This window comes from Salvelinus namaycush, chromosome 27, assembly GCF_016432855.1.
Source record: "Salvelinus namaycush isolate Seneca chromosome 27, SaNama_1.0, whole genome shotgun sequence".
Lineage (NCBI taxonomy): Eukaryota > Metazoa > Chordata > Actinopteri > Salmoniformes > Salmonidae > Salvelinus > Salvelinus namaycush.
The window spans coordinates 17566256-17590422 of record NC_052333.1 but is presented as its reverse complement, the minus strand read 5'-3'; the positions used below and the strand labels follow the sequence as shown (position 1 = coordinate 17590422).

The 24167-nt window shown below is 45.2% G+C and overlaps 2 protein-coding genes across 4 annotated transcripts in view; both read right to left on the bottom strand.

Annotated features, from left to right (window-relative positions):
* Nucleotides 1-68: 68 nt before the first annotated feature.
* On the bottom strand, nt 69-13400 carry LOC120022738 (large proline-rich protein BAG6-like). 3 transcript variants are annotated; one of them, XM_038966728.1, is made up of 24 exons: nt 13039-13400; nt 12621-12710; nt 12330-12447; nt 10402-10613; nt 8146-8211; nt 7946-8068; nt 7668-7837; nt 7426-7549; nt 6170-6370; nt 5779-6001; nt 5462-5521; nt 5034-5311; nt 4833-4926; nt 4312-4646; nt 3789-4053; nt 3301-3470; nt 3075-3128; nt 2899-3001; nt 2618-2742; nt 2129-2317; nt 1723-1935; nt 1302-1409; nt 952-1098; nt 69-739 (listed from the first exon to the last, which is right to left on the bottom strand). In XM_038966728.1, the coding sequence occupies exons 2-24, from the start codon at nt 12699-12701 to the stop codon at nt 641-643; spliced, it is 3558 nt and encodes a 1185-aa protein (XP_038822656.1). In that variant the 5' UTR covers nt 12702-12710; nt 13039-13400; the 3' UTR covers nt 69-640. The 3 variants fall into 3 exon arrangements, with proteins under 3 accessions (XP_038822656.1, XP_038822659.1, XP_038822658.1); XM_038966731.1 differs by having other exon boundaries at nt 3789-4008; XM_038966730.1 differs by having other exon boundaries at nt 12621-12707.
* Nucleotides 13401-14290: 890 nt separating this feature from the next.
* lpcat1 (lysophosphatidylcholine acyltransferase 1) overlaps nt 14291-24167 on the bottom strand; it is a 64245-nt gene continuing 54368 nt past the window's right edge. Inside the window, exons 6-13 of the mRNA XM_038966897.1 lie at nt 22302-22360; nt 21360-21394; nt 20984-21038; nt 20753-20835; nt 20473-20598; nt 16918-17071; nt 16654-16752; nt 14291-16483 (exon numbers count right to left, since the gene is read on the bottom strand). Of these exons, the coding sequence (XP_038822825.1) occupies nt 16325-16483; nt 16654-16752; nt 16918-17071; nt 20473-20598; nt 20753-20835; nt 20984-21038; nt 21360-21394; nt 22302-22360 (770 nt within the window). The 3' untranslated portion in view covers nt 14291-16324. The remainder of the gene's footprint in view (nt 16484-16653; nt 16753-16917; nt 17072-20472; nt 20599-20752; nt 20836-20983; nt 21039-21359; nt 21395-22301; nt 22361-24167) is intronic.

Genomic DNA, 24167 nt, shown 5'->3' with positions numbered 1-24167 from the left:
AGCAGGCTAGTGCTTCTTTCACCTCTAGTGGGGATACCGAGCTAAACGCAAAAAACAAAACAAAAGCCTATGGAAAGGTTTTGCTACTTTATTAACTTAAGAAAAAGCTGTTGCATTATCACTACATCACATTCTTAATACAATGTACAATTTGTGCTCATTTACAAGTTGAAGCCTCATAAGGACAACAGGACATACAGATGACAACCAGTTAGGAATGAGAAAGCATGGTTTTGGGGGAAGATTCCAGACTGACATTTTCTATTGACAGATGACAGACAGGTTGTAAAGCGCTTCTCGGTTTTCAATGAGTGGCATTTTCCGTGGCAGGCCAATGAGAAAGCAGGGTCTAAGCAAGTCATGTCTCTTGTGTTCTCTTTGCTCTTTGTCCTTCATTGGATATGAGAGACCTGCAGGGAATGTTGCAGAATGGAGTCTGGGGCACGTTACATGTTGAAGATAGAAATGTCCCGAATCAAGCTGACATGATGATATACACACCCCTGGATACATCACGGTTGTGAGTGATAGGCTAGATGTGGTTATTGACAGGTGTGGTAACCAATCAGATTAGAAGTCATCCAGGAAGAAAACTGATTAGCTAGATGGAGTTGTTGACAAGCCTGAGGACCAATGAGATTTAAGAGTCATCTAGAGAGAAGGCCTGGTGTGTGTTGGGGAAACGCTGGGAGCTGAAGTCTTGGTCATCCCTCACTCTCTCTTTGATGTCACTCCTCACCTGAGACAAACACGAGTCAAGGTTAGGGCCTGCTAGTCTGACGTTGACACACTTCCAAGTCTTGTTCACCCTGCTGTTTCAGAGTGAACATGAGCCAGAAAGAGGTTTGGGCTCTGTTTATTTACTTTTTAAACTTTTGCCCTCTTCCTTACAAATGTATCTTTGATTGGGGATGTTGCACCCTCTAGAAAGCAACACTGGCCGTAGTTTACCTGTTCTTGGTAGGCCTCCTGCAGCTCTGGCTCCTCTAGCTCCCCCTGGAGGCTATCTGGGCTAGTGACAGGTATGACTCCTGCAGCCCGGGCAGCCCGGCTCACTGCCTCAGACAGGGACAGTTGAGGGCCCTCACCCTGGTGAGTCTGAGTGAGTGGGATAACAGGTCAACACTAACCAGAGGTGTGTTCAGTCGGTATGACATTTTTATTTGATGTTTCGCTCTCACTTGCTTTAGAGATAAGTCAGAATAACCAGGAAAGTTCAGGCATTTGCTTCAAGAATGTTCCATGGGCAGTCTTAAGCACAGTGACAGTAATGAAGCCCCCCCCCCTCCCCCCACACTCACCTTCCTCCTCTTGGCAGGCATCCCGTGGAGGTATGCGTCAGACAGAGGGGATTGAGTCTTCATCTTCCTCTGAGACAGCATGTCATGTCTGATGATAGGAACCCACTCCTGATGAACACAAACAGGTTGAAGAGGTGGGCCTGTAACTGTATAGTCACACGTTCAAATACTACATCTGGTGGGATTCTAGGCATCCTAAATGCCATCTCTTGACATTGTGCCTTGAGCAAGGCACTTCACCCCTAAACCAGCCATTTCCAAACTCAGTCCAGGTTTCCCAAGCTGATTCAAATAACCAAAGGTTGAGGAGTTGATTATTTAAATCAGCTGTGTAGTGTTAGGGCAAAAATGTGCCCCCCTTGAGGTCCCCAGAACAGAGTTTGGGAAACGCTGCCCTAAACAGTAAAGCATAGCCCCTTACAGGGGGCACTGCAGCTGCCCAGGGCTCCACGTCTCCTACAGACTCCTCCCTTCTTCCTGCTGCCATGGCAACGGCTCTTCCGATCTCCCCTGATGATGCTCTCCGCAAGGGGGTGGTCACCCCGGGGGACGCTTCAACTTCCTGTCTGTCCCCTGATGAAACCATGGCTGCCCCTGCTGTGGTGGCTGGGGCCGGAGACAGACCTCCAGCCATCTAGTGATAGAGAGCGAAGGTTAGCTGTACTGTATGAAGATTAACCTGTCCTCAAAGCTGTGAACTTCCTTGCTGATGTCATGGAATTACCAGATATTTTTCTAGGTGTGCCCAAGCATGCAGTGTCCTTATAAGCCTCAGATAACACCACCTGGAAAGACTAACCTATGTACCTCTATACACAATCACTCACCTCCATGTTCTGTGTGTCTGTCTGCTGTCCAGCCTGTGCCTCAGGCTCTGCTCTCCGTGTGTGGATGACATAGTGCTGGATGTGGTCCTCAGTGACTGGGTTGTGCTCCAGGATGATGTGGAGTCTCATGGTCATCATACTAGTTAGCCAGTTGACCAGGCTGGGGTTGACCTCTGCTGACATCCTCCTCTGTAGACAGAGAAAACATATAGATCTATACCATCCAAACCAAACAGGACTCAACCCACAACCTAAACTACCAGATACAATGGGATTCAACTGAGTCATTGACTAGTTCAGCAACTAGCTTGTACAGCAAGAAAAAAAAAAAAAAAAAGTATGTACTCCCTACTGAAAGTCGCTCTGAATAAGAGTGTCTGCTAAATGACAAAGTAAATGTAGTGAAACAGGAGAATATGTGGAACGGCTACGCTCCTGAGGACCAGTAGGGGAAACACTGAAGTCCATCAAATAATAGAGTGTACTAACGATGTGGTGATTGATGACTTGGGTGAGAGCTCCCTGTTCCCCTCGGAGACAGTAAAGGTTGAGAGCCAGACACTCAAACAGACCCTGGGTGCAGAGCAGCAGCAGGCGGGGGCCAAACGTGTGGTCTGCAGAGAGGTAGAGACACACAACACCAGCAACAGATGTACAGTCATGCTGCTGTTAGGTACTAGAATAGGATTGTCAGTATTCCAGTTTGGTAACAATGCGTAGGACCTAGTATAGCAAAGCTGTATTTTACCTAAGGGGTTTGCGTGTTTTACCTGTGCAGCGTAGGATGTGCGTGGCCATGCGGGTGAACTGCTGTCTAAGGAAAGAGCTGTTGATTTGAATGATGTCCACTCCCTCTCTCACTGTCACCGTGGCCTGAGAGAGATCGGGCACAGTATTATTACAGCATTATCAACATAGTGACAATTTGAGAGCGAGTGAGTCTTACAAAGCACTCCGTTATGTACTCCTCCAGGCCATTGATGAGGTCCTCAGATGCTGCCTGCAAAGACAAGGTAGTTTGTTTCTAAACATCAAGCAGATTGATCAAATAAAGAACACACCCTATGAGGTGAAATGGCACAAACGTTGGTGTTAATTAAAGTAATACTGTGGCAACTTCATGCCATGATTCTCAACAAAACTGCAGGTGGCAGTAGAGCAGAGTTACTCACGTTAATATTGGCATCAGTAGGCTCTGGACCCTGCAGGTAGTGCTGGTTGAAGAAGTCAGTGAGCTGGGGCTGGATCTGGCTGATTGGCTGGGCATTACCGTGGAGTAACAACATTATGTCCACCATGGAGAAACTGTGACCCACCAGAGACAACAGGTCCCCGAAGAACCCTGCAGGTCAAAAGAACAAGTTCAGAAAAAACTTATTTCCCTTTTTCCAAATAGGCAATCACATCACAGGTGGCAAGGCACACCATCAGGTCAGGTGTAGATTGATAAATGTTTAGCTTTCTTACATGTATATTCTAGTCATTTGGCAGCCTCTTCTGACCAGAGACACTTACAATAAAAGTATTCAACTTAAGTAGGTAAGACGACCACATATCCCAATCATTACAAGTAAAACCATGGAAATAGCCACAATCGTGTCTGTGCACGAGTGAAAGACCAGTAGGTGTTACAAGGTTTTTCCTTTTGTCAGTAGCTCACCTACTGCGTCCCCAGATCCAGGTGTGAAGAGGTTGGTGGTCTGAGACAGTCTCTGGATGAACTGAGCGATGCTCTCCCCGTTCCCCTGCGGAGCCCCCATCATGGTGGAGAGGACCCCCTGGACAATACCTGTAAACAGCTCTGGGCTCAGGAAGGGGTCCCCGACACCCCCAGGGGCCACCTGAGGGGGGGCAGGGGTGCCTTGGCCAGGGGGAGGCTCCTGGCCGGGTGAGGTTGTGGGTCGGGAGAACATGGGTTGGTTAGCCTAGAAATGGGAGAGGAACTATTGGGTAACATTGTAGTCATCTAGTTGTCTGGAGTTTACTTACGACTACTTCAACTAATTGACTGTTCAACTGCCACTGATTATAATTACTTCAGCTTCTAATTATGACTACTTTAACTTCATTACAGCGTAATAAGTGTAATTACATGATTATATTACCTAAGAGTTACTTTTCAGTCAAATGGATTATTGGAGTTCAAGAAGTTACCAATAGGGTTCAATAATTTAATCTCTCACCTGGATGAATTCTGACATGCCTTGGAAGAACCCTGGGACTCCAGGTACGGTCACAGTGATTTGTGGGTTAGCTCCAGAACCTGGGGCTCCTGGCCCGCCTGCTCCACCCAGCAGAGAGCCCAGGAGCTGGGCTAGGTTGGCCTCGGCAACCCCCTCCGGTGGCTGGCCCACAGAGGTGGTGTTGGTGGTGTGGGTGGTGGTCTGGCCAGAGGTGGTCGCCCCAGAGGGGTGGGGAGGGATGGGGTTGGAGGACGCAGAAGAGGATGAAGAGGTGGATGAAGAGGAGGAGTGGGAGGCAGAGGAGGAGCTGGTGGATGTCTGGTCACCTGGAGGAACTGGGAAAAAGAAGACTTGTGATTCATTGTTAATTTTCACAAACCAGAAATGTGTATTTTGAAAGAAACATGGCAAATCTGTAGAAAGAATTTGAATACCACGTAAAATATCAGTGATGGCACTGAACGCTACAAAATAAAACCCATCATTCACCCAATACAATAATCAACCAATCAATCACTCACCCTGGTGTTCAGGCATCTGTTGTCCAGGCATCAGGAGCTGTCCAATCAGACCACTGATCATCTGAGTTACGGGAGAGTGAGCCAGAGGTGTGCCCTGGAAGAAGAGATCAGTTGAATGAGCGGGCGTGTAAGAGCAGGGCTGCACACCCAGACCAAAGTCTTCCTCACAGACTTCTCCATGTCTGCATTTCCTTGCCTCACCTGTAGGTTGTGTTGTCCGCCAGCAGGGGGCACTGAAGCCCCGAGGTTGATGTTGGTGACCACAGGCTGGGGGATGTGAGGGGAGAAGGAGGGGCGTGTGACCACCACCCTGGCCCCAGGGGGCAGAGGGCTGTGAGGGTGAGTAGGGGCAGAGGGTTCAGAGCTGGAGGTGGTCCCGGGGACATCTGCTTCTGGTTGCCCGGTCTGCTGAGAGATCTGGTGGACAATGGCCTGCATGAACTCTGGAGGAAGGTCTGGGATGTGGACCGGAGTGGCACCTTCAGATTGAGAGCAGAGATAAATACTTGATTAAACAGTCAGCAACATCCCAGGGACCTGGTGGTTAAGAGACTGGTATAGGAGTCATTTAAGGCTGTCTGGTGTATATACACCATAGTGAATATAATGTAGGGGTCAAAAGCACTCACCAGGCTGTCCAGTACCAATAGGGATCTGTTGTCCTTGGACCTGAGGGCTGCTGCCAGAATCTAATGGAGAGACAACCAGGGAGAAAACATTAGCTTATAACTCTGAAAATACATACTGGGTATGCAAGCTATTGCTCCATTCCAGGCTTGCGCTAACACAACTTTAAGGTTTCCTATAGGAGATCAACAATGACTACGGTCTCTCGGTTTGGATTGATTATCTAACGTAATGACTATTTGGTACGCATGAGAAACACAGTTAGGGCATGACAACTAGCCAAGCGCAAGAGAAAATAATAATGTGTCCCCTCCCTCACCATCCAGGTTCATCTGCATCATTACCACAGGCTCCATGGTCTGGTGGGTGATTCTGATCACATGCGGAGCCCCCTGGCCCTGACCTGGCTGCTGGTTGGCTGAGTTGGGCTGTGGAGGGAGGGCCTGGCTCTCTGGTGGGCCAGGGGCCTGAGAAGGTTGGGCTTGGCCCTCGGCTGCCTGCCTCCCATTGGAAGTCATAGTCACTGTGGTCCCCAGGTTTCCCTGAAGACAAGTCAATAATGTAATGCATGTACCAAACTTAGCCTTAAAATTTGCACAGGACCAACAGCTAAATGCTGGTAAAAAGTACAAGGTTTAGTTAGCATTAGGCCCTGATACTGAAATACAAAAATTGCTGAGAGTATAAGTGGAAGAAACTGAGTGATCTACCGGGACGTGGTGGGGCATACCACCCTGCAGCAGGACGGGGGAGCCGTAGTGGGACATGGGCCGAACCACGTGGAGGTGACGGGGGGGAGGAGTGACCAGGTTACAACGCAGGTCGCTAAGGGCAACCAGGGTGTTGCCAAGGAGACGGAGAGCCTCCCCGACCAGGTTGAGAACGTGCTGGTCCTCCTCTCTCTCCTGCGTCTGTGACAAAAAGAACAATGTGGTGATTGATTCACGTCTGTTCGGGGCTCCATTTCTCATGCAAAACAGTACAGTGACTGACCTAATCAAAAATACTCACTGTACTCTGCGGCGCAGTTTGATAGAACTTTTCTTCTCATGGACACCATTAAAGTTTACCGCCTAAGGTTGATGTCTGCGCCCACGCTGAAATCTAATTAGCATAATACAAACATCCCCATAAAAATGGGTCAGTTTAAACTAGAGATCAGATTTTGGCATTGGATGCATCTCAATCCAATGCATCCGCCAGTGTTGCACTTCCTCAACTGCAGTGAAAGAGCTAGAGTGGTGTTTATCAGACCATAAGATATCCACAAAATCGCCTGTAGCATCCGAACGGTTTGGACTACAAACTCTATGGAAAGATGACGCTCTCCGTTTTGCTCTACGGCCAACAAGCTTCTTGGGACTCGTCGGAAGTCGGTACAGCCGATCTGCCAACTTCTGTCTGTAGCGTCCAAACCGTTTGGGCTACACACTAATATGAAATGTCAGTTTTGCTCTAGGATGCACACAGGCCTCATCTGAAGGTCCCCCGGTACCAGTTGAAAAAAATGAATGGAAGTATATATGGAGACTTATTTGACACTAAGCAGAGGCAAAGAACATTAAAAAAACATTTCCTGATCTTTCTTATCTCTCTCAGATATGTACACACGCATTGTAATATTGTTGTATGGTGGTATTATACATTTTGTATTGTAGATATGCATGTGTGAAGTGCCTTAATGTGTTTTGACCCCAGGAAGAGTAGCTGCTGTCTTGGCAGCAGCTAATGGGGATCCCTAATAAATACAAATGAGACACCAGAAAAAAAACTTCCTTTCAAAATCAAATAACAAGATGATCCTTGCTACGACCTTAAAACAATTCCAAATAGCTTAGTAGACCCCCCCACCCCCCGGCTTAGACTCTTAAGGATGAAAATGTAACAGGAGTTTAAGGTTGAAGTAAAAAAACAGTGATGTGTTGCACGGGTTGCAATGGCTAGTTGCTATTGTTGTAGTGTTTACGTTGTAGTCTGCCGAAGTGGCAGCCCCCAGGATGGAGTGAGTTCTCTCTATGAAGGGACGAAGCCTCTCCTCCACCCTCCTCATCTTTGACAACACCTCCACCAGCTCCGCTGGGCTGGGCTGGCTGGGGAGGGAGAGATACAGCTGTGTGTTCAGTAGGCATGGAAGAGGAGAAACGTTTTGATTCTACTTGATGTTCCTTTTTCTATGCTTTGCTACGCTGTTCCCTGCTGAGCACTTACCCGGAGTGGGGTGGTCGCTCTCTCTGGGTGGAGGAGGTGGGAGGAGGAGGTGGAGCAGGAGGGGCGGTGTCCATAGGCTGTGCTGCTCCTTCAGTGGCAGCTGTAGAGGAAGAGGATGAAGAGGTGGACTGAGACGTCTCGGCTCGAGATGGCACGTCGCTGGGCTGACCCTGCAAACACAAACAGGTTGTCTAAAAAGGTCAACTCGGCCCTGAAAACAGATGTGTAGCATATCATAATAATAGCATAGCATAACATAGTATGCGAGTTGTAACTACCTCCAGTCTGTGGAGCAGAGATTGGGTTTCTCTTAGCAAGTTCTCAGCCAATTGCAGCCTCATCCTGGGCTCGCTCTGCACTGATTGGTCAACGTTGATATGCATATCCATTGAGCCATTGCGCTAGAAACAAGACGAATCATGAACATACCTTAATAGTAATCTATATAATATGACAATAAAATTTAAACATGACTTACTCCAGTGCTGACTCTGGTATTCCTTCCTGCTTCTCCCACTCCTGCCATCATCTGCTGCACTTGCATCTGCCAAGGAATTCAGTTATTAGTTACGTTATTAGTACTACTACACTTGATACATTCAAATCATCTAGACACTCAACCAATTCTAGAAATACATCAGGTACCCTTTAACTTTTGGATTCAAGAAATTTTAAGTGCTTGATAGATTTATTCAAAGAAATAAAGATGATCTAAAATTGTATTTGTCAAATGCTTCATAAAACAGGTGTAGACTGACAGTGAAATGCTGCCAGGTCTTTCCCAACAATGCAAAGTAAAAATAAATAGAAAAATAACAAGGAATAAATACACAATGACTAAGGATAACTTAGCAATATACACTGAGTACCAGTACCAAGTCGATGTGCAGGGGTACAAGGTAACTGAGGTAGATACAGTGGCTTGCAAAAGTATTCACCGCCCTGGCATTTTTTTGTATTTTGTTGCCCTTAAAATATGGAATTAAAATTGATTTTTGGGGGGGTTCGTACATTTGATTTACACAACATGCCTACCACTTTGAAGATGCAAAATATTTGTGAAACAAAAAGGACAAAAAAACAGAAAGCTTGAGCGTGCATAACTATTCACCCCCCAAAAGTCAATACTTTGTAGAGCTACCTTTTGTAGCAATTACAGCTGCAAGTGTCATGGAGCATGTCTCTATAAGCTTGGCACATCTAGCCACTGGGATTTTTGCCCATTCAAGGCAAAACTGCGCCAGCTCCTTCAAGTTGGATGGGTTCCGCTGGTGTACAGCAATATTTAAGTCAGACCATAGATTCTCAATTGGATTGAGGTCTGGGCTTTGACTAGGCGATTCCAAGACATTTAAATGTCTCCCCTTAACCCACTCGAGTGTTGCTTTAGCAGTATGCTTAGGGTCATTGTCCTGCTGGAAGGTGAACCTCCGTCCCAGTCTCAAATCTCTGGAAGACAAACAGGTTTCCCCTCAAGAATTTCCCTGTATTTGGTGCCATTCATCATTCCTTCAATTCTGACCAGTTTCCCAGTCCCTGCCGATGAAAAACATCCCCACAGCATGATGCTGCCACCACCATGCTTAACTGTGGGGACGATTGACTCGGGGTGATGAGGTGTTGGGTTTGCACCAGAAATAGCATTTTCCTTGGTGGCCAAAAAACTACATTTTAGTCTCATTTGAGTACTTTCTTCCATATGTTTGGGGAGTCTCCGACATGCCTTTTGGCAAACACCAAACGTGCTTACTTATTTTTTTCTTTAAGCAATGTATTTTTTCTGGACACTTCTGTAAAGCCCAGCTCCGTGAAGTGTACGGCTTAGTGGTCCTACGGACAAATACTCCAATCTCCGCAGTGGAGCTTTGCAGCTCCTTCAGGGTTATCTTTGGTCTCTGTTGCCTCTCTGATGAATGCCCTTCTTGCCTGGTCAGTGAGTTGGTGGGCGGCCCTTGACAGGTTTCTTGTGGTGTCATATTATTTCAATTTTTTAATAATGGATTTAATGGTGCTCTGTGGGATGTTCAAAGTTTCTGATATTTTTTTATATCCCAACCCTGATCTGTACTTCGCCACAACTTTGTCCCTGACCTGTTTGGAGAGCTCCATGCCACTTGCTTGGTGGTGCCCCTTAGTGGTGTTGCAGACTCTGGGGCCTTTCAGAACACACACATACATACACACAGATCATTTGACAGATTGCACACTGGTGGACTTTAATTATGTGACTTCTGAAGGTAATTGGTTGCACCAGATCTTGTTTAGGGGCTTCATAGCAAAGGGGGTGAATACATATGCACCACTGTTTTTTTTGTTGTAGATTTTTTATTTTTTTATAATAAAAAATTCCCCCATATCACTTCACCAATTGAAACTATTTTGTGTATGTCCATTACATTAAAATCAATTTAAATTACAGGTTGTAATGCAACAAAATAGGAAAAATGCCAAGGGGGATGAATACTTTTGCAAGGCACTGTATGTGATGTACATATAGGTAGGGATAAAGTGACTAAGCAACAGGTTAGATAAACAGTATCAGCAGTGTATGTGATTATTTAAAAGATTAATTGCAAAAAGGGTCAATGCAGTTAGTGAAAGAGTTAACCAATAGCTACCCGGACTAACTACTTAGCAGTCTAATGGCTTATGGGTAGAAGCTTTTCAGGGTCCTATTAATAAATACTCTATGAAACAGCTGCACAGTGCACACCAACACACAACCTTGTCTCACCTGTATCTGCTGGGAGTCCATGATGTTGATGGGCAGGTTGAAGGTTCCCAGCATGACGTAGCTGTTCCCGTTGCGGTCCTGGGGGCCTCCCTGGGAGGAGGTGGTGGTGGCACCTCCCTCTGTTCCTCCTGATGACAGTCCTCGCCCGCCAGCAGATTGGGAGGTCTGAGGAGGAGCACGCTCCACTAGGTGGATCACCTTATCAGCTATATCTGAAAGGAAGAGAGTGAAGGGAGTGAGAAGTGGATTAGAGTGCAGGAAAGAATGAGAGTGGAGAGAGAACAGCAGGTCAGAGGATACTAGAGCAAGGTGCTCTCACAACACCACCACCAATATACCATTAATCATCTTAAAGGCAAAGTTTGTGAGATTTCCAGTAATCTCAACTGTTTTGCCGTTTTAAAAAACAGATTATGTAGTAAACTCAGCAAAAAAAGAACCGTCCCTTTTTCAGGACCGTCTTTCAAAAATAATTCGTAAAAATCCAAATAACTTCACAGATCTTCATTGTAAAGGGTTTAAACACCGTTTCCCCATGCTTGTTCAATGAACCATAAACAATTTATGAATATGCACCTGTGGGACAGTCGTTAAGACAATAACAGCTTACAGACGGTAAGCAATTAAGGTCACAGTTATGAAAACTTAGGACAATAAAGAAGCTTTTCTACTGACTCTGAAAAACACCAAAATAAAGATGCCTAGGGTCCCTGCTCATCTCCGTCAATGTGCCTTAGGCATGCTGCAAGGAGGCATGAGGACTGCAGATGTGGCCAGGGCAATAAATTGCAATGTCCGTACTGTGAGTATTTTAAGACAGCGCTACAGGGAGACAGGACGATCAGCTGTCCGTCCTCGCAGTGGCAGACCACGTGTAACACCTGCACAGGATTGGTACATCATACCTGCGGGACAGGTACAGGATAGTAACAACAACTTCCTGAGTTACACCAGGAATGCACAATCCCTCCATCAGTGCTCAGACTGTCCACAATAGGCTGAGAGAGGCTGGACTGAGGGCTTGTAGGCCTGTTGTAAGGCAGGTCCTCACCAGAAATCACCGGCAACAACGTCACCTATGGGCACAAACCCACCGTCGCTGGACAAGACAGGACTGGCAAAAAGTGCTCTTCACTGACGAGTCACGGTTTTGTCTCACCAGGGGTAATGGTCAGATTCGCGTTTCTCGTCAAAGGAATGAGTGTTACACCGAGGCCTGTACTCTGGAGCGGGATTGATTTGGAGGTGGAGGGTTCTCATGGTCTGGGGCGGTGTGTCACAGCATCGTCGGACTGAGCTTGTTGTCATTGCAGGTAATCTCAACGCTGTGCATTACAGGGAAGACCTCCTCCCTCATGTGGTACCCTTCCTGCAGGCTCACCCTGACATGACCCTCCAGCATGATAATGCCACCAGCCATACTGCTCGTTCTGTGCGTGATTTCCTGCAAGACAGGAATGTCAGTGTTCTGCCATGGCCAGCGAAGAGCCCGGATCTCAATCCCATTGAGCAGGTCTGGGACCTGTTGGATCGGAGGGTGAGGGCTAGAGCCATTCCCCCCAGAAATGTCCGGGATCTTGCCGGGGGCCTTGGTGGAAGAGTGGGGTAACATCTCACAGCAAGAACTGGCAAATCTGGTGCAGTCTATGAGGAGAAGGAGATGCACTGCAGTACTTAATGCAGCTGGTGGCCACACCAGATACTGACTGTTACTTTTGATTTTGAGCCCCCCTTTGTTGAGGGACACATTCCATTTCTGTTAATCACATGTCTGTGGAAATTGTTCAGTTGTTGATACATTCATACAAAAATATTTACACATGTTTGCTGAAAATAAAACACAGTTGACAGTGAGAGGACGTTTCTTTTTTTGCTGAGTTTATATTACTTACAGTGTCCATAGAATAGTTGCTGGCTTTTTTACTCACTGTATTCATTCAGTGTCCTCTCGTCCTGCAGCACTCTGCCCTGGTAGATTAGTCTCTGCTTGTCAGCTGGGATATTCACTGACGCAGATATGTGTTCTTTGAACTTCTTCAATGTCAACTGAAGGAGAAATAACAGGCTCAGTGCATCGCTAGTACAGGGCTGAATAAATGCATGTCCCACTCATAAGTGTACAGCATAAAGACTACAAAGAAGTAGCCTGGAATCCAAACGGATATACTCCGTTGGATTTCAGGCTAAAACAGAAGTGGACAACAGAAGTCACAGCCTACCTCTCCCCGGACAGTGTAGCTCCTGCTCCGGGAGTCCAGGGTCTTCACTGTGACCTCTATTGTACTTGCTGACTCCTCCATGTTTCTCTGCTAAGAGCACAGAGAAATACAACAGAGAAATACAGTCTGAAATTGTACTTTATCCATAAAATGTCCAGCCATGAAGACTACTGGGGTGTATTCATTGCAGAAACCGCTTAAGAACCAAATTGAAGGAAACAAAACAAACACAACGAAACGGAAAGGAGGGATCTAACGTTACCCGAATATGTCCAATAGAAACTTTCGTTTGAGTTTTCAGTTTGGAGTAAACGGTTTCTGTAGCAAAACGTTTTGCAACAGAATCGGTTTAATGATTACACCCCTGATGTTTATCCCATCACCCCTCGATTGGTAGCTAAATCGTTGAGTACAATACCTGTATTCGCACTTGAATCGAGGCTGTTATTAGCTTGCTAGCCAGCTAGCTAATCTACATGTATTTAAATCAGGTAGCCAGCTGACGTTTATGTTTTATTTAACCTTTATTTAACTAGGCAAGTCAGTTAAGAACAAATTCTTAATTACAATGACGGCCTAACCCGGACGACGCTGGGCCAATTAAGCGCCGCCCTATGGGACTCCCAATTACGTCCGGATGTGATTCAGCCGTTAATCTCAATTATAATTGATTTTGTCTTCGTTCAATGTCATAGCACGGAAATACACTGTTGATGAAATTGCAATGGCGTTACATGAGCAATTAGCTACTTTGTATATTCAAATATATACAGTTCATATTCCGTTGAATGGTTGCTAAAAAGTGCGACACCATGTAGTACAAGGACCCATATGACGCACAAAATAGGGAATGTCCATTTTAAATGCCTGTTTGTTTTGGCACGAGTCTGTGTGCATAAGCATATGTTTCCCATGCCAATAAAGCCATTTGAATTGAGAGCGCGAACACAGCAATAACTGTAAACTTGAAAACAATTTGTACAAATTATCAATTTACAGTTGCAGTTTAACATCAGTCTATCTAATGTACTTGGACGTACACTCTCCCTCTTAACGCTCTCACTCTCTGGACCTTGGGAATTAGATTTGGAGTAGTGTTCCCTTTAATTCATCCCGCTCTCTTTCCTCACTTTTTCTCTCATCTCAGTTTGAGTTTAATCCGGTCTATTTTTAGCTGACGCCAAGATGGTGTGTCCATGGGCGCAATGTTAACCTATTACCTTCATGACACAACGTTCAGAACTAGACCGTTGAGCACAAATCCCACAGACATTGCTTTCACCTTTCATGTGTGCTCTTATTGGTGCAGATGTAACAGTTTAACTTTAGTCCGTCCCCTCGCCCCAACCCGGGCTCGAACCAGGGACCCTCTGCACACATCAACAACAGTCACCCACGAAGCATCGTTACCCATCGCTCCACAAAAGCCACGGCCCTTGCAGAGCAAGGGGAACCACTACTTCAAGGTCTCAAAGCGAGTGACGTCACCGTTTGAAAGGCTATTAGCGCACACCACCGCTAACTAGCTAGCCATTTCACATCGGTTACACAGATATAAGGCAGTTGGCGAGGAGATAGGCTACTTGCCATAGGCGTAGAATAGCCACCATCAAATCAATGGAGTAGAGCTCCTACTAGTGGAAATAAAGAACACTGCAGTTGTGGAAATGTCATGATTTAATTCTCAACATTAAAGGCAGGGAGCACTGCATAGGTATTCATAATTTCCAATCCACTTTCTTTACAAAAATGAATACTCAAAAACATTCAAAGATTTATATACCACATATGTACAACATACAAAAGGTGTCACTTCAAAGCCAAACTGCAGAGAATTCCCAAAACAAAACCAGTACAAAAAGGCAATAGATCAATCGCTTATCATAGTCAGAACTGATCCCAGATCAGTTTCATGATTGCCAATGCTTAAATGGTTAATGTTAGAATTTCAGCAAGGTGAGCTGATCCTAGATCTTTGCCTAAGCGCAACTTACTTCCAGTGATATGAGGCAACTAAAAAAAAATGAGGGAAACATCTTATCTGAATATTTTAACTGAGGCTACGTCCCAAATGCACCCTATTCCCTATATAGTGCACTGCTTTTGACCAGAGACAAATGTGCACTATATAGAGTATAGGGTGCCATTTGAGATGGATCCCAACTCTGGTTCTCTGTTCATCCAATAAGAAAAGAGAAAACAACAAACACATGTTCATCTGAAGACCCCAGTCTTTAGACTTATGAAAAGAAAGATACCGATGCTGTTAGATGCTTCACTTAAGCTCAGACAACATTAAAATTACACATGGTTTTTTTATGATTTAAAAGGCAACAAGGAGCTCAATGTGAACGCGCAAGAGGCCCCTGGTTTAAAAAGAAGTAGTTGAAGTTTGGTCCCATATTCATCCATTTTAACAGTTTAATGTCTTGTTGTGAGTTGCTATGGTCTACGAGGCAGGGAGATGCTTAGTTGAAGAATAGTTTGAGTCTGGATGTTAGCCCGTTTCAGCTCAATCCAATTAATCTCAGTCAATCTCGTTATGAAAGGCAGTGATTAAGCTGAGCTCAGTTTGGTGCTTAATCACCTGATAAAACTAATCTTATAAATTAAATACAAATCTTACTGGAGTGTGCACAGTAGTCATAATAACCGACATAGATAGTTTGATAAAAATGAAAGACAAATAAATACCTATACATAAGAAAAAAGTAAAACCCTTTTTACAATAAATAGCCAAAGTGTTTGATGAACTCCTAAAAACTTCCGGTGTCCAGTTCCTGTAACTCATGTTGGAAAGTTAGAAAGCATAAAGTCCTTGAAAACACTAGCGGACAAAACAAAGATGGAGTATTGGCGTGAGATGGTGTCCGGAGGAATGGATCGGCTCCACCCTCCCTCATATCCTCTCTATCCATCCCTACCTCATCCTCCTCTACTCTCCTTCAACATACCCAACCCTTCTCCACCACCATCTCTCCCTTTCACAGTCGCAATCTCCTCTATCCGTCTGATAGTTTCTTACTTCCCTCTCTATCCACCCCTCCTTATCCCGAAATAAACTATCCCTCGCTCCTTCTCTCTGGTAGAATATACAGGCCACAATGTCAGAGAAGATATAGTAACTGTAGAATATAGATTTGTTTGGTAGAGGTCCAGGGCCTCCCAGTTCTCCTATCTCTCCTCCCTCTATTCCTTCCTCCTTTCTGTCATAGTCAGTAGATGGATCCATTTGAGTGTCTCTCAGTCTTCTTTCTTCTTCTGTCCAGGGAGGCTGCAGGTCGGCTCCTCTGTGTTGTAATGGGCCACACTGAACCCGTTGGTCAGCGGGACGGTGTGGGGGGTAGAGGGGGTGTCCCTGGAGGAGAGAAGGTACTCCTGAGCAAAGTCTGGGTGCTGCACCACAAACCGACAGAAGTCATCTACAGATGGATATAGAGAGGGACAAACAGAGAGAGAGAGATTGTAATGGCAGGGTTGACCGTGATTCCGTTAGTTGGATTTCATTACAAATTAGTCATTTAGCAGACGCCCTTAACGCCGAGTGTGACTTACAGTGCATTCAACTTATAGTAGTTAGTTGACACAACCACAAATCACAATCATAGTTGGTAAAACCCTTTCCTCAAATAAGCAACTATCAGCAAAGTCAGTGCTGGTGAGAAAAGACAAGTGCAAATGTTAGCGCAAGAAAGGCAAGGGTGTTAGTGTGTGATATCACCATGTGTGATCTTCCCTGCGTCAAGTGTGTCGATTGCTGAGAACAACTCTGTAACGTCGACCTCTGCTACTCCCAACGCCGTTCTCAAAATGGACGCCAGCTCTTTTTCCACGATCGCCCTGTCCTCCTTCGCCTCGTACATCTGACCAGGGTCAGGACATAGGACAGTTATAACGCTTTAGAGCAGACAGTTATTTTATAACGCTTTATTGTAACATGCATGGGGCTATTATAGTACCTAGTAATAGCAGTCATAGGGCTCTTATAGTGTTTCATAGGAACTGTTATAATGCTTCATTGTCTTTCACTCACTCCAAAGGCGAGCCTGAGGGTGTCCATGGCTTTAGAGGGTTGACACGCCACAGACAGGGCTATCACATACTCCCTGACATCTATTTGGCCATCTCCATGCTTCAGAAAGAGAGAGAGGGAGCAGAAGAGAGAAAGAACAACACTGATGGATATTTATTTCTACTAATTTTGATTGCATGAATAAAAGTAGTGTGTGTGTGTGTGTGTGTGTGTGTGGGATACTACTGGTATGCGAGTTGTGTGTGGTGTATATTAGATACCTACCTGGTTAAAAAGGCTGTGTAACTCTGTGAGCATGTCCGTCACAGGTAGGTTGAGGTACTGAGCAAAGTCCTCCAATCCCAGTCTGTATCCCCAAATGTTCCTGGCTCTGCTAGCCTGCTGCTGTAAGACTGTATCTGTAGTCCCTGTTCTCAACCTGCACATAGAAAACACTTGGTTAAGAACTACATTTCCCACTACTGTCCAGGGGTGTGGCTAGAAGCTAATGAAGTGGTATTTAAACTTGAGGTCACAACAGGGGAATTTCAGTGGGGGTCGCAAAATTAAATTATATACACACACAGTATATACACACACACACACACACACACACACACACACACTGAACAAAAATATAAACAACATGGAACAATTGCAAAAAATTTACTGAGTTACAGTTCATTTAAGGAAATCAGTCAATTTAAATAAATAAATTAGGCCCTAATCTATGGATTTCACGACTGGGAATACAGATAGAGGCATGGATCAGAAAACCAGTCAGTATCTGATGTGACCACCATTTGCCTCTTGCAGCGCAACATCGGCTTCGCATAGAGAAGATCAGGCTGTTGATTGTGGCCTGTGGAATGTTGTCCCACTCCTCTTCAATGGCTGTGCAAAGTTGCTGGATAGTGCCGGGAACTGGAACACACAGTTGTAAAAGTCGATCCAGAGCATCCCAAACATGCTCAATGGGTGACATGTCTGTATGCAGGTCATGGAAGAACTTGGACATTTTCAGCTTCCAGGAATTGTGTACAGAAGGCTTGCAACATGGGGCCGTGAATTATCACGCTGAAACATGAGGTGATAGCGGCAGATGACTGGCACGACAATTGGCCTCAGGATCTCGTCAAGGTATCGCTGTGCATTCAAATTGCCATCGATAAAATGCGTTAGTTGTGTTAGTTGTCCCGTAGCTCATGCCTGCCCATACCATAACCCCACCATGGGCCACTCTTTTCAAAACGTTGACATCAGCAAACCGCTCGCCCACGCGACACCATACACGCTGTCTGCCATCTGCCCAGTACAGTTGGAACCGGGATTCAACCGTGATGAGCACACTTCTCCAGCGTGCCAGTGGCCATCAAAGGTGAGCATTTGCCCACTGAAGTCAGTTACGACGCTGAACTGCAGTCAGGTCAAGAGTACAGATTATTTTATGGGACAATACACAAACGTTATTGAGAAAGACAATTAGGGGGGAAAAAATTGTATTGAGTGAATGCATTTCTCTTAGTTTTGAAAGGAGAGATGAAAATTGAATGAAGGTTATTTGTAGATGTGAAAATCTAAAGTGACAGATTTTAAGGTTGTAAAAGATTTGGCAGAATTTCTGACAGAAACAAAAATGGGGTCCCCGCTGAAAAATAGATTGAAAACCACTGGTTTAATGGCTAAATCAAGTACATCTCAAATACTTTGAAATACTGTACGTTCTAGTATCTTAAAGTATTCAACATACAGTGCATTCAGAAAGTATTCAGACCCCTTGACTTTTTCCACATTATGTTACAGCCTTATTCTAAAATGTATTAAATATTTTTTTCCCCCTCAATCTACATACAATACAGCATAATGACAAAGCAAAAACAGGTTTAGACATTTTTGCAAATTTATACAAAACTGAAATATCACATTTACAAAAGTATTCAGACCCTTTACTCAGTACTTTGTTTAAGCACCTTTGGCAGCGATTACAGCCTCGAGTCTTCTTGGGTATGACGTTAGAAGCTTGGCACACTTGTATTTGGGGAGTTTCTCCCAGTCTTCTCTACAGATCCACTCAAGCTCTGTCAGGTTGGATGGGGAGCATCGCTGCACAGCTATTTTCAGGTTTGAAACACACTGTTGTTTCAGGTCTCTCCAGAGATGTTCGATCAGGTCTAAGTCCGGGCTCTGGCTGGGCCACTCAAGGACATTCAGAGACTTGTCCCGAAGCCACTCCTGCGTTCTCTTGCCTGTGTGCTTAGGGTCGTTGTCCTGTTCGAAGGTGAACCTTCGCACCAATCTGAGGTCCTGAGCGCTCTGGAGCAGGTTTTCATCAAGGATCTCTCTGTACTTTGCTCCATTCATCTTTCCCCTTGATCCTGTCTAGTCTCCCAGTCCCTGCCGCTGAAAGACAACCCCACAGCATGAGGCTGCCACCACCATGCTTCACCGTAGGTATGGTGCCAGGTTTCCTCCGGACGTGACGCTTGGCATTCCGGCCAAAGAGTTCTATATTGGTTTCATCAGACCAGAGAATCTTGTTTCTCATGGTCTGAGAGTCTTTAGGTGCCTTTTGTTAAACACCAAGCAGGCTGTCATGTACCTTTTACTGAGGAGTGGATTCCGTTTGGCCACTCTACCATAAAGGCCTGATTGGTGGAGTATTGCAGAGAGGATTGTCCTTCTGGAAGTTTCTCCCATCTCCACAGAGGAACTTGAGAGCTCTGTCAAGAGTGACCATTGGGTTCTTAGTCACCTCCATGACCAAGGCTCTTCTCCCCCGATTGCTCAGATTTGGCTGGGAGGCCAGCTCTAGGAAGAGTCTTGGTGGTTCCAAACTTCTTCCATTTAAGACCGATGGAGGCCAATGTGTTCTTGGGGACCTTCAATGCTGCAGACATTTTTTGGTACCCTTCCCCAGATCTGTGCCTCGACACAATCCTGTCTCAGAGCTCTATGAACAATTCCTTCGACCTCATGGCTTGGTTTTTGCTCAGACATGCATTGTCAACTGTGGGACCTTATATAGACAGGTGTGTGCCTTTCCAAATCATGTCCAATCAATTGAATTTACCACAGGTCGACTCCAATCAAGTTGTAGAAACATTTCAAGGATGATCAATGGAAACAGGATGCACATGAGCTCAATTTCAAGTCTCATAGCAAAGGGTTTGAATACTTATGTAATACATTTGCAAAAATTTCTAAAAACTGTTTTTCACTTTGTCATTATGGGATATTGTGCGTAGATTGATGAGATTAAAACATTTTTATTTATTTTTACCCTCAGTATTATCAGTAAGCCCAGTAGTATTTCAGTAATATTTCCCAGTATTATCAGTAAGCCCAGTGGTATTTCCCAGTATTATCAGTTAGCCCAGTAATATTTCTCAGTATTATCAGTAAGCCCAGTGGTATTTCAGTAATATTTCTCAGTATTATCAGTAAACCCAGTGGTATTTCAGTAATATTTCTCAGTATTATCAGTAAGCCCAGTAGTATTTCCCAGTATTATCAGTAAACCCAGTGGTATTTCCCAGTTCGACCAGTAAACCCACTAGTATTAGTCTTAGTATTTCCCAGTAAACCCAGTATTATTTTCCAGTATGACATTCTTAAAAATGTCAGACAACGAGGTACAGGAGATCCCTCATACCCTACCTACGCATTGACACTTAAACGAAAATAGATTGTAAGACATTAAAATAAACATTTATAGAATTTTGAAATACTCTTATTTTATTCAATGTCAATCTTTTGTTATAAACAGCAAAACAAGTCAGTGTTCTTAAACTGTTAAGGACGTGTAATAATGCTGAAAGACCAATAGTAAAGTAAAGTCACCCGAGCCTTCGAGCGAGTCTATTGAACTGCAGTAGGCTGCTGTTGGTAGGGACACACAACGGGCCCTTTGCTAGGCTCAGCTGGCAGTCATCAAATGACAGGTCTGTGATGGGCAGCTCCAGGGCCCTATCAGAGCACAGAGAGAGCGGTCAGGACCCGCCCCTGACATGTCAGATATACTGTATATGTGGCGGGCATTTCGAGAAGCACATGAAACACAGATAGACAGATGTAAACTCAATGTAAAAGCTTGATGTAAGGCCACACACACAGTACTAACTTGGCCATGACGTGTCTGACATTGTTGGCGAACAGAGCAGGGTTGTTCTTCTCTTCCTCTGAAGGAGTGTAGAGAGGTAGGTACTGAGGGAGAAAAAAAGTGATATCACCCGTCCATCTTCCGTTTCTTTATTTATTGACATTCTTTTGTCAATGTCTGTAAGCAGGAAGATGCCCCACTGTCTAATACGCCGCCTTCAAATAACCCCTTACCTCAAAAAATAACCCTTACCTCAATCTCTATGGGGTTGTGAAACTGGCACAGTGTCAGCCACAGCATCTCAATCCTGAGTAGTGAGAGTGAGTGAGTAATCAGTTCATTCAGAAAGGGAACAGGAGTTAGAGGGAAAGACTGACGTGGGGGGGGGGGGGGGGGGGGGGTGAGATTAAAGAACAGAAAGAGAGGGAAGTTGTGCAGGGGGATATTGTGAAGATTAACGACAGGCCTGAAAACACAACAACATCCTCTAATCTAAAACATATTGCCAGACCTCTCCACAAAAAACAGCCAGAGGGCGATAGAGGGAGAAGAGTAAGAGAGGAGAGAGAGAAAAGCCAGAGAGAGAGAGAGCAAAATAAAAAAAATTAAACGAGGAAGAGATACTCACGCTCCAGGGCCTTGCCATGTCCATGTGATGGTATCCTGTCAGAAGAGGAAGAAGAAATGGGTTACACACAGCAGGACTGGGGCCTACAGAGGCCGCATCTCCTCTGCTTACTGAGATGCATGAACAGGGATCAAATTGTACATGATTTTTTCAAAAGGTCAACTCAAGTCAACTCTTTTCGGACGAGTTGCATTCGTCAAAAGATGGACCATTCGTGATTTTTGTGTCAGACAATCATCTCCGTTGTCATTCATCCAACAACCGATGACTCCCATTTAAAAGCATTGGATCCATTCGAAACACTCGGACACAAAATCCCAGTGTGTTCATGGGTTACACACAGCAGGACTGAGGCCTACACAGGGGCTTCCTCTCCCCTCTCCTTTGTCTGCACTGGTCTGAAAACACTGGACAGCTGAAACCAACATGGAGGATCGTCTATTTGAGACTTGCTTTTACTTTCAGTTATTTTGTGCTATTGCAGGTAAAGGAAAGGAGGAGACGAGGAGAGCAAGCCACTGTAGACTATTGAGATGCAGGAAAGGAGACGAGGAAAGGAAGCCACTAGACTATTGAGATGCAGCCGGAGAGTCTCTCTCTACTGCACATGGCTTTCTAGTTCAAGTTAGAGCACGTAGTCAGTCACAGGTTTATAATTAATGATGGGTGTGTACGGGCAGTGGAGAGAAGGACATGAAACCTGAGGTAGGGAGAGAGCACAAAGACAGCGAGAGAGAGGGGAGATTAACTATCACTCCACACGAGCATGAAGCCACTCTGCACGGACACAGACGGACTCACGCCGTAAGAAGAGAAACCGTCAACAGAGGGAGGAAGAGAAGGATATGTATGTAAAGGAAAGCAGTGAAGGGAAGTAGGAAGGGAGAGAGGATGGTTTGGAGGAGAGGGAGGAAAGAAAGTAGAGCTTAGTTATGCGTTTACCATTTTGTTGGGGTAACGCAGGACTACTGGTTGAACTGGGACTGCTGGAATGAAGGCCCCTGAGGCGAGAGAAAGAGAGAGAAAGGTTACTGAGTGAGTGTGTGGTTGTAGTTTTTTTAAGAGGCATATTCATACTAGGCTTTGGCGGTATACCCTATAACGGTGTATTTGTAAATAGCCACGAGATGTTTTTTTAATACCGTCAATACCGGAAAATAATTTTAAAAATGTTGTTTTGTTTTTTTTAAATACATTTTAATATTTGTTGCTACTTTAAGCAAATACCTGCAGTCAACTTGTGTAATACGTTAGGGGATGAAGCAGATCGTACTCTTCTTTTCACTGGTCACATTATTTTGATAATGAAGCTTACAAGCAAACAACAACGAGAGACTTGTGAGTCACGCTCCAGGTGAATGTTTGCCAGCTAAACCTCATAACTATTAAGTTAACAAAATGATTTTCAGTTGTGCATTTGGTTTGCTAATTTAGGAGCTAGCTAGTTATCTAGCTAAGTGGTTAGCTTCATGCAAAATTAAGCTTCTCTTGGTAACATCAGAGAATCCCTTCCTGGATCAAGAGCCTTGCTGTCTAATATTGTTTTTTGCAGCAAACTGAGTAGCATTTCTCAGTTACTTGCATGACCTTATGAGCTGGGATGTCTGTCCTGCAAATAGTTCGTCAGAGACTGTATAAAATGTTTGCAATACGCATGTACTTGTTAGCATTGCTAACCCTTGCATTACAGAGGCTCAGTGGGGTTGGAAAACAGTGCCCCTTGTGTTCATACAAGGTCGGTATGAAGGTAAGACAATCTGGATACTGCCCAAGCCGAATTCATACTCGGTGGATGACTGATTTTGCGTGTGTGTGTGTGTACGATGACCGACTTTGCGTGTGTGTGTGCGATGACCGACTTTGCGTGTGTGTGTGTGTGTGTGTGTGTGCGATGACCGACTTTGCGTGTGTGTGTGTGCGATGACCGACTTTGCGTGCGTGTGTGTGTGTGCGATGACCGAATTTGCGTGCGTGTGTGTGTGTGCGATGACCGACTTTGCGTGCGTGTGTGTGTGTGCGATGACCGACTTTGCGTGCGTGTGTGTGTACGATGACCGACTTTGCGTGTGTGTGTGTGCGATGACCGACTTTGCGTGTGTGTGTGTGTGCGATGACCGACTTTGCGTGTGTGTGTGTGTACGATGACCGACTTTGCGTGTGTGTGTGTGTGTGCGATGACCGACTTTGCGTGTGTGTGTGTGTGTGTGTGTGTACGATGACCGACTTTGCGTGTGTGTGTGCGATGACCGACTTTGCGTGTGTGTGTGCGATGACCGACTTTGCGTGTGTGTGTGTGTGTGTGCGATGACCGACTTTGCGTGTGTGTGTGTGCGATGACCGACTTTGCGTGCGTGTGTGTGTGTGCGATGACCGACTTTGCGTGTGTGTGTGTGTACGATGACCGACTTTGCGTGTGTGTGTGTGTACGATGACCGACTTTGCGTGTGTGTGTGTGCGATGACCGACTTTGCGTGTGTGTGTGCGATGACCGACTTTGCGTGTGTGTGTGTGCGATGACCGACTTTGTGTGTGTGTGTGTACGATGACTGACTTTGTGTGTGTGTGTGTGTGTGTGTACGATGACTGACTTTGTGTGTGTGTGTGTGTGTGTGTACGATGACTGACTTTGTGTGTGTGTGTGTGTGTGTGTGTACGATGACTGACTTTGTGTGTGTGTGTGTGTGTACGATGACTGACTTTGTGTGTGTGTGTGTGTGTGTGTGTGTACGATGACTGACTTTGTGTGTGTGTGTGTGTGTGTGTGTGTACGATGACTGACTTTGTGTGTGTGTGTGTGTGTGTGTACGA